The sequence below is a fragment of the Sinocyclocheilus grahami genome, unplaced genomic scaffold, assembly GCF_001515645.1.
Source record: "Sinocyclocheilus grahami isolate Dianchi unplaced genomic scaffold, SAMN03320097.WGS_v1.1 scaffold1870.1, whole genome shotgun sequence".
Taxonomy (NCBI): Eukaryota; Metazoa; Chordata; class Actinopteri; order Cypriniformes; family Cyprinidae; genus Sinocyclocheilus; species Sinocyclocheilus grahami.
In genome coordinates, this window is record NW_015507049.1 from 54,539 (window position 1) to 64,444 (window position 9,906).

A 9,906-nucleotide genomic window follows, 5' to 3' on the forward strand; every position below is an offset into this window, starting at 1 on the left:
CTTCATTTGAACAACTTTAAAGATGATTTTCTCAATATTTAGATTTTTTTGCACCCTCAGATTCCAGATTTTCAAATATTGTCCGATCCTAACAAACCATACATCAATGGAAAGCTTATTATTCAGCTTTCAGCTGATGCATACATCTCAGATTCACAAAATTGACTCTTATGACTGGTTTTGTGCTCCAGGGTCAAAGTTGCTATCTTATAAGTTGCTGTTTGAGCGCCGCCTGCCGGAGGACTGAGGCGCTGCGTCCGGTGTCGCGGTGCATGTCGGGCCGCTGGCGGTGGTGAGTATCCCAGCCTGCGCTGCTGCTGCTCCGGAGAGAATGATGGGATAGCGGCGGACACACAGCCGCGCTAGAGACACACGCACACCGACATTATTCGCGTTATTCCCGCGCTCTGTCCGTCTGTGTGTGTGTTTGGTGTGTGTGTGTGTGTGTGTGTGTGTGTGTGTGTGTGTGTGTGTGTGTGTGTCTCTGTGTGTGTGTGTAGTGTGTGTGTCACTCACTTCTGCAGCTTGATCAGGTATGTTTTAGTGTCGATGTCATAGACGTTGTTGACTCTCATCCCGACACACCTGCACACAAACACACAACATCAGAAGTATTATTACTCTCACTCACAACAACTTAGATAAACCTGATCACATTACTGACGATATTAGAGTTCTTACTTCGCATTGATTTCTGCGATCACCGCCCTGATATCCACCGTATTAAACCTGCTCTTCATGATCGATTATTATGAATAATGATGATAAACTCTTGAGTTCTGACACGACGGGCTCCGCGCTGGTTGTGCGCATGCGCATCTGTCTGTGTACGGAAGCCCGTTTGCGTCTTTACCGGAGCGAGCCGTAAATACAATAATATTACACGACTGAGAATAAATCAAATAGATCGATATTTAAACCTGATAACAGTAATAATGATGATGATAATAATAACACAGATGTAAAACGCGACGTGGTGACGCGACAGCTGTTCGGTTTATTCGTTCAGATTCAGCAAACGCGTTCAGTTTGAACACTAATGTGTGTAAACGCGCTGAAATGAGTCTGAAGAAGACTGTGTCGCACAGAGGTGAGGATCTTTGATGTCGCTGGTGTGAATGTGATATTAACGCCGCAGCTCACGCTGATCGCTGGACAGCGCGACCTCTGGCTGCAGGTCAGAGTTCAGGCGCGCGTCGTTGCCATGGAGACCGGCGCTGACGCGTCACCGATCGATCAAACGAGCCTGTCCCGAATCCAAGCTGGTTCCGCCGAGATGCGAAGGACGCTGCCACGCGCCGGCTGAGCGATGAACAGTAAGAGCCGCCCGTGTTCCGCTGCTGATCATGTTGCGTGTGTTTCACTCTGATCTGCTGTAGATTACAGGATCATCAGGAAGATCGGAGAGGGGACGTTCTCTGAGGTCACGAAGGTCCAGAGTCTGAAGGACGGCAAACATTACGCCTGTAAAACCATGAAGCAGCCCGTCGAGAGGTATGGCGTCACCAGTCGTGTCTGTCTGTGTGAGTGTCTGAGTGTGTGTGTGTCTGGGAGTGTGTGTGTGTGTGTGTGTGAGTGTGTGTGTCTGAGTGTGTGTGTGTCTGAGTGTGTGTGTGAGTGAGTGTGTGTGTGTGTGTGTGTGAGTGTGTGTGTCTGAGTGTGTGTGTGTCTGAGTGTGTGTGTGAGTGAGTGTGTGTGTGTGTGTGTGTGAGTGTGTGTGTCTGAGTGTGTGTGTGTCTGAGTGTGTGTGTGAGTGAGTGTGTGTGTGTGTGTGTGTGAGTGTGTGTGTCTGAGTGTGTGTGTGTCTGAGTGTGTGTGTGAGTGAGTGTGTGTGTGTGTGTGTGTGAGTGTGTGTGTCTGAGTGTGTGTGTGTCTGAGTGTGTGTGTGAGTGAGTGTGTGTGTGTGTGTGTGTGAGTGTGTGTGTCTGAGTGTGTGTGTGTCTGAGTGTGTGTGTGAGTGAGTGTGTGTGTGTGTGTGTGTGAGTGTGTGTGTCTGAGTGTGTGTGTGTCTGAGTGTGTGTGTGAGTGAGTGTGTGTGTGTGTGTGTGTGAGTGTGTGTGTCTGAGTGTGTGTGTGTCTGAGTGTGTGTGTGAGTGAGTGTGTGTGTGTGTGTGTGTGAGTGTGTGTGTCTGAGTGTGTGTGTGTCTGAGTGTGTGTGTGAGTGAGTGTGTGTGTGTGTGTGTGTGAGTGTGTGTGTCTGAGTGTGTGTGTGTCTGAGTGTGTGTGTGAGTGAGTGTGTGTGTGTGTGTGTGTGAGTGTGTGTGTCTGAGTGTGTGTGTGTCTGAGTGTGTGTGTGAGTGAGTGTGTGTGTGTGTGTGTGTGAGTGTGTGTGTCTGAGTGTGTGTGTGTCTGAGTGTGTGTGTGAGTGAGTGTGTGTGTGTGTGTGTGTGAGTGTGTGTGTCTGAGTGTGTGTGTGTCTGAGTGTGTGTGTGAGTGAGTGTGTGTGTGTGTGTGTGTGAGTGTGTGTGTCTGAGTGTGTGTGTGTCTGAGTGTGTGTGTGAGTGAGTGTGTGTGTGTGTGTGTGTGAGTGTGTGTGTCTGAGTGTGTGTGTGTCTGAGTGTGTGTGTGTCTGGGTGTGTGTGTGTGTCTGTGTGTGTGAGTGTGTGTGTGTGTGTCTGTGTCTGTGTGTGTGTGTCTGAGTGTGATAAACACATTGTTTTTCATGTTCTCTGCTGCTCTTCTGACTCATTCGTCTGGTTACTGACATGAGCAGTAATACTGTATGCTGATTGTTGTCAGTGTGGATCAGGCTCACAGTCTCAGGGAGGTTCAAGCCATGAAGCGTTTGAGTCCCCATCCCAACATCCTCCAGCTTCATGAGCTCATTTAGTGAGTATTTATTAACAACTCAGTTCTGAACGAGTGAATGAATATTAATTTGTGCTGAACTGATCACACACTCTGCTTACAGCGATAAAGACACGGGAACGCTGTCACTCATCTGTGAGCTCATGGAGATGAACATATACGAGTTTATTAAAGGTACGGTACGGTGTGTTTGCTGTGATGAAATGCTTCACACGGAAGTAAACGTGTCTTGTGTTCCTCCTGCAGGCCGTCAGTGTCCTCTAGCGGAGAGTAAAGTCAAGCACTACATGTTCCAGCTGTGCCGCTCTCTGGAACACATGCACAGGTGACAGTCGTGAACACACACACACTCCCACACAGACACAGACACACTCCCACACCCATACACACACGCAGACACTCCCGCACACACTCACACACACACATGCTCTCAGCCTCCTCATGAGTGATGATACTGACGCTTATCTGTTCATTCTGAACGCAGCCATGGCATATTTCACAGAGACGTGAAGCCAGAGAACATCTTGATCAAAGTAAGGGCATCCAGACTATGTGATTTTTTTAATTATTATTTGTTTGTAACAATAAGTGTGCACATATATGTTCAGTCACTTCCGCTGTCTCTCACAGAATGATGTGCTGAAGCTGGCAGACTTCGGCTCCTGCAGGAGCATCTTCTCCAGACCTCCTCACACCGAGTACATCTCCACACGCTGGTACCGCGCGCCCGAGTGCCTGCTGACCGACGGACACTACTCGCAGAAGATGGACATGTGGAGCGCCGGATGCGTCTTCTTCGAGATCCTCAGGTGCTTCCATCGTGCCGTGAGCGGTGTGGCGTTTGTTCCTTGATTTGTTGTCATGTTCTAATCAGTCGTTTCCATGTCTTCTAGTCTGAGCCCTTTATTCCCCGGCCGAAACGAGTTAGACCAGGTCAACAAAATCCACGATGTGCTGGGCACGCCGGACAGCTCGCTGCTGCAGAAGTTCAAACAGTGAGAACAAACTCATCAAAACATTTCAGACATCCCTCTGCCCTGAAGAGAGAAAAGAGGCCAAAGCAACATCCATCAGACTAAGAGCACAAACACAGTCACATGTAGACACAGAACGGACCAGCGCGCAGCGCGCAGCATGCAGGCTCGATGAGTGACTCGTGAACGCTGGCAGTTATTAAAGCTTAGCTTAAAGGTGTGCGATTAAAAAAATAGTGATTATGAACATCTGAGATGAGGATTGCACCCGACTCTGACTCAACAAGCAGATAGTGTGTATAATAATGCGTAGTTGTAACGTATAGCATTTAGACCCAAGGCCATTATCAAAATGACAGAATGCTTAACTTCCCAAAAAGGAGTTTTAATTTTTAGCTAAAATAAGGTGTAATTCATGGTTTAAATGTTGTGTTGAAGGTCCCGTGCGATGCGCTTCGACTTCCCTCCTCGCAGAGGCTGTGGCATCTCCCAGCTGATCCCTCAGTGCTCTGCAGCCGCTCTGTCTCTGCTGCACCAGATGCTGACCTACGACCCCGAGGAGCGCATCAGCGCCCGCACAGCACTGCAGCACCCCTGCTTCAGAGAACTGCGGTACGAACACACCTCCAGACCGACACAGAAGCATTAAAGCATGCTGCAGCAAAAGCATGCTTAAGTTTCACTTAAAGATGCTCTGTTTGCTCATGAAAACATATTTTACCCGCAAATTGCATTTTTCAGTGATGTGAGATCCGTGGTAAAGCAGGTCAAAGCTGTGTTTATGAACACTCACTGTTATCAGACACTCTGGCTTTCAGAATAAAGCGTTAGATCAGTAACTCGAGGCTTCCTTTCAGTGCAGCTGTTTGTCAGTCAGTACAGAATCAGTCGAAGCACACGTGTGGCCTGTACCTGTGTTGCGGCACTGCTTCAGCGCTTTCTGTGGTGTTTTCTGCAGGATGTGTGAGAGGAAAGCAGCGAGTCTGCGGAAGGCGATCGGAGCTGTCGAGGGAGAATCCGTGGATCAGCTGTGGAGAATCGCACGGCAGGGAAGACGACAGGTAACTCTTCACAGCATGCCAGTCGATGTTAGACAAAATAAAAATCCTTTGCTGAATATTATTAATGCACAGTGTTTTTTGAAGAAGAAAAATTGAGAAAATTCCAATAATGCAATAATCCAGTCAGGGATCGGCCTGAACAAACACTGAAGCACTTGAGATTAATCACATACACGCGCAACATAAACGGCATTTTATAACTTTCATTTGCAGAAAATAACACAAAAGGACACGTGAACTGTTGTGAACGCACTCTTTCCATCACAATGAGCAAAAACACAGACAATGAAGAATGAAAACAAAGCATGCTTAATGCTGTCTGTCTTTCGACTGGAGGTCATTTCTGTTGTTGATTTCAATTAATACATAAAACCTTTGGATATTATTGAATTTCAGTTGTACTTTGTCGTCACCTAATGAACACATTGTTTTGTCTTCTTTCATTGAAAAGAAACCAAATGCATTTTGGCAAAGCAGTATAAAGAGTCAAATCTCAGCTCATAATTTGCAGTTGTGATGAAATGTTTCAACGGTTGACTCTCTGTTCCTCTCGGCAGCATCTTAAGCACGCCAGCGACTCGCTCAGCCGACGAAACGCCTCGCACTTCCCTCTGGAGCTACCAAAACTCAACGTGGTGATCCCGACACCCACAATCCCTTACCCAGTGTCCAGCTTCCCAGCGCTGAGCGTCTCGCACCGCGGCTCTCTGCCGGCCATCTCCAAAAAGTGCCACTCGCGTCTGACCAAAGTAATCACACCTTTACACCAGCTTCAGTGCATTCATCTGCTCTAGAGCGTCCTGTCTGTGAGCTGAATCTATGTTCTTCTGATTTGAAAAGCCCAAAGAAGAGCCACACCGTTTCAAGAGCAGCTACATGCCTCCGCTGGAGCGCCGTCCAGACGAGTGCTGACCCACTGAACACTGACCAACACGCCCCGCGTCTGCCTCTGGTTCCAGTGTGCTGGCTTCAACAGACTACAGACATCAACATTCACATTACATAATAATAGTCTGTGCACACACAGAAACATGCCGTTTTCAAACCAGTACAAGCTGATATTTGCATGGGTTTACTGGCTGACCGATTCAAACGGTCACGATACATCCGTCCCAAATTCGTTTCAGATTGTTGAAAGCAGATTCTATAAAAATGGATGTAACTAATATAAGTCTGCTGCTTTCCATTAGACCAGTATTTAACCCAAACCAGACCAATGAATCTCTCTAAACGAGACGGATCTCACGGCAGAGACAGCAAGTGCCATTCGTGCTGGTTGTTCCTGGTGTTCCTGCACTTTTTATTACGGGATGAACGTTAAACTGGATCATCAGCAGCGCTGGTTTGCTATTGGAGCCACTGAGACATTTCCACAAGTGGACTTTATATAGTGTTCAATAAAGGGGATTTACTGTGCACTCGTTGCAGACTGCCATGTTTCGACAGCACACTGTAGATATCCGACACTTGTGTCGCCTGTAAATGATCTCACTACTGTATACCGATGCACATTCACCACCACCAGATCTTTACACGAATGCATTTTGGCATGAAATTCACCATTTGCCATAAACTCTACCTTTACATTAGTGTTTTTGCACTTTTTTCAATTATACCAATCAGCATAAATAAAACCGCTTAAATCAAATCAAAACAGGCTCTTAGTAACAGAAGTGTCAAACACACATATTGTGAATGTTGGTTTCACCTGCTGACGTACAGTTGAACAAAAATAAATAGATTCTGCAAAATAGGACCAAAACTGTTATTCTGGACCAGCATGAGAAAGCACAAACCCCGTAATATCAGCAGCAGCTCAGCACTAGTTAGTGGTCTAGCTGGTTAAAGTAAACTAGCACACACAGCACAACAGCTACACAGATACACACCAGACCAAACATCCATGGACTTTTTTAATGAAGAACAAAATGTGAAATGCAAAATGTTAACCACATGATTCAAAAATATGAGCACTTCCACATCCTGGTCTTTCCTGGTTAGTGTATATCTCATGAACAACGACTGCTAGTCACAGAAAAGGCTGTTAGACGTTTAATAGTGTCACACTGAGAGATTCTACCGATCGCTCTAGTGGCTTTTTCTTAGTAGTACATAGAATAAGTTTGCTGTTGGTCAGCAAAATATGAACTCTGGGAACTCTTTCGTAAGGGCTGTTTTCTGCGTCTGCTAGACTTCCTGAGCTTCATGCGTTTGGCCGTCTGTAACTATAGATCAGCGTAATTCTCTTACAGAAATCTCTTATCAAAATACATCTGGGGGACTTCTGTACAAGAGACAGGAAAACGAAACTAAACAAACAGAAACCTGCATATTTAAGATTATTTTTAATATCATTGTCTATTTTTCTGCTTTAGAAATGTCACTATTTCCTGTAATGATCCACTAGAGTTACTGATCATTTGCTTCTGCCCCGATAAATCACTGAATTACAATATTATACATATAATACAAAGCAGATTTCATCTGAAACAATATTAAAATAAATGCTCAATAGATACAAAGTTTTAATCATAATTCTCCACATTATACCGGTCTGTGAGTCCTCGCACACAAAAATGTAAAGCCATTCTCTTCTAATAAACTATTAAGTGCAAACAAATTTTCTTTAAAAAACTATGATTGCAGCATCCAGCTTTTCAGATTCAGATTTCAAGACAGAGGATATTAAAGCCAAGTGCATCAAGGCCTTCCCCAAACATCTATGTCTTCCTTTTTTGTCTTTTGTGATCCTTTAAAGTGGTTACCAAAACAACAACCTAAATAAAATCAGTGCCAAGTCTTGACCAGCGGGTGGAACCTGTTCCATCAGAAAGAGGGAGAAGGTAAAAGCGTTAAAAGGGTCTGTGCTGGAAGCGAGTCTGGAGCCGTGTGGACCACCAGGTCTCTCAGCAAACTGAGTTCAAGCCCACTGCTTTTCCACCTGATTAAATGATCCCCACACCTCAGGCAAGCATGACACACACAGGAGAAAATAATAACACCGTGAGATGCATTTGAGAGTGAAAGCAACAAAACAATTCAAATAAATACTCTGGTCGAACAGAAGAAATATAAGGATCCCCTGCGAACACAGGCCTCCAGAAGCACAGAGAGAGCAGGAGAGGAGGAAAACCAGCGGCTCTGAGCGGAGCCGGAGACGTGATGCGGTCTCATAGCAGCAGGAACATCGTGGCTATACTACTGTTCCACTGGGAGAGCTGGCTTGGTTTTGGGATGACAGCAACCCCTGGAAAAAAGAAGAGAAGACATTTGAACGAAGCCGTGTAGAGGAGGTACAGATCACAGTCATGATGAACTAGTTACAGACCTCCCGATACTGGGCTCCTCATTTCAGAGGGACACTTGCATCCTAATACTGAGCACTCAATACATCTGGACCCGGGGCCGGATGCTTATTCTGAATCAGAAAAGTAAAGTACTCTTGGCTAACTGCTAGCTGGTCAAACTAGTTCTTCACATACTGGCTCTTTTATGCAGCTGGCCTCAGAGGTTCCTACACGAGCCGTCACAAGTGTTTGAACCGTGAGATTTGTAATGTGTTTTAAAGAAGCCTCTTCTGCTCATCAAGCCTGCATTTATTTGTTCCAAAATACAGCAAAAGCAGTAATACAGTGAAACATTTTTACTATTGAAAATATCTGTTCTCTATGTGAATCTCTGTTAAACTGTAATGTACAGTGGGTACAGAAAGTATTCAGACCCCCTTAAATTTTTCACTCTTTGTTATATTGCAGCCATTTTCTAAAATCATTTAAGTTAATTTTTTTTCCTCATTAATGTACACACAGCACCCCATATTGACAGAAAAACACAGAATTGTTGACATTTTTGCAAATTTATTAAAAAAGAAAAACTGAAATATCACATGGTCCTAAGTATTCAGACCCTTTGCTCAGTATTTAGTAGAAGCACCCTTTTGATCTAATACAGCCATGAATCTTTTTGGGAAAGATGCAACAAGTTGTTCACACCTGGATTAGTAGAATTTGTTCAGGTTTCTTTGATGAACAGAAATTTCAGAAGGATAACAGCGTTTATCTGAAATAGAAAACTTTATAAATGTCTTTATCATCACTTGTCAATTTAAAGCATCCTTGCTAAATAAAAGTATTAATTTCTATAATCTGTGTGATCGGTGCATCTACAAACTCAGAAAACGTAAAAGAAGAACCCAGTAAGTTTGGTTTTGTAAAACTTTCTCTGCAAGCATGTGAGAAAATGAGCCGATCAGATTCCTCTCCTCCTCTGACGTAGGAAGGGGTTCTTATTATATTATCGCCCATTAATCTGCACGTTTCCACCCACAGCGCTCCTTGTTTGCACAAGCGACAGCGGCGTACTTGTTCTGACGCCATGACAAAAGTTTGCAGAAAACTGGCTACGTGTTTTGTCATTGGCTGCACAAATGAATACAAATCATTATTTAGAGTCCCAGCCTCAGAGGAGACGAGAGAGGACTGGATTTATTTGATCTTTAGTGGAGATCCCGGAAGGGGGGTGGGGTGCAGTGACTCATTATCATTTAAAGAGACATACACCAAAACGGGCTGGTGTGAGCAGAGCTGTTTTTGACAAGGCAAAAAGGGTGTTGTTTACACAACCACTAAGTGTTTTTAAGCAAAATATGTTAGACATTTTGTGAAGACCTTAATAAATAGGGATGTAACGATTAACCGTGAGCCGGTTGAAAATCAATTCAAATATGTGATGATTCAAATCGGTTGAGATGCTAAACAAATCGCGATTCAATTAGGGGTAGGAGTTTATATGAATGCATGTCTGAGGGGAACTTACTGTCATTAGAAAAGTTTAGATGGTATTTTTTCTTTTCATCTTGCCTCTGTATAACGCATATTAAAGTTCATAAGTGCAGCTCTGCTTTATTTACAGCGGTAACCAAGGAAACACTATCACTGCTGTTCATAAGCGCAGCGCTGCTTTGTTTACAGCGGTAACCGAGGAAACGCTGCATCACTGCTTTGCTTACAGCGGTAACCAAGGAAACACTTTATCGATGCTGTTCATAAGCGCAGCGCTGCTTT

General features: G+C 44.6%; 2 protein-coding genes across 4 annotated transcripts in view; one reads left to right on the forward strand and one right to left on the reverse strand.

Annotated features, from left to right (window-relative positions):
• Positions 1–5,773, forward strand: part of LOC107573112 (MAPK/MAK/MRK overlapping kinase) — an 8,175-nt gene extending 2,402 nt beyond the window's left edge. The window contains exons 1-12 of one of the 3 annotated variants that reach the window (XM_016259562.1): positions 517–533; positions 1,380–1,494; positions 2,740–2,829; positions 2,912–2,982; positions 3,055–3,133; positions 3,293–3,341; positions 3,439–3,617; positions 3,702–3,803; positions 4,221–4,394; positions 4,741–4,843; positions 5,401–5,592; positions 5,684–5,773. In XM_016259562.1, the coding sequence (XP_016115048.1) occupies positions 1,475–1,494; positions 2,740–2,829; positions 2,912–2,982; positions 3,055–3,133; positions 3,293–3,341; positions 3,439–3,617; positions 3,702–3,803; positions 4,221–4,394; positions 4,741–4,843; positions 5,401–5,592; positions 5,684–5,755 (1,131 nt within the window). In that variant the 5' untranslated portion in view covers positions 517–533; positions 1,380–1,474 and the 3' untranslated portion in view covers positions 5,756–5,773. Of the gene's footprint in view, positions 1–516; positions 534–977; positions 1,317–1,379; positions 1,495–2,739; positions 2,830–2,911; positions 2,983–3,054; positions 3,134–3,292; positions 3,342–3,438; positions 3,618–3,701; positions 3,804–4,220; positions 4,395–4,740; positions 4,844–5,400; positions 5,593–5,683 lie in introns of those variants that run through there. The other 2 variants (XM_016259560.1, XM_016259561.1) reach the window with 2 other exon arrangements.
• Positions 5,774–8,012: 2,239 nt separating this feature from the next.
• The window catches only part of LOC107573117 (WD repeat-containing protein 20), a 7,679-nt gene continuing 5,785 nt past the window's right edge, over positions 8,013–9,906 (reverse strand). The window contains exon 5 of the mRNA XM_016259568.1: positions 8,013–8,090. Within this exon, the coding sequence (XP_016115054.1) occupies positions 8,037–8,090 (54 nt within the window). The 3' untranslated portion in view covers positions 8,013–8,036. The remainder of the gene's footprint in view (positions 8,091–9,906) is intronic.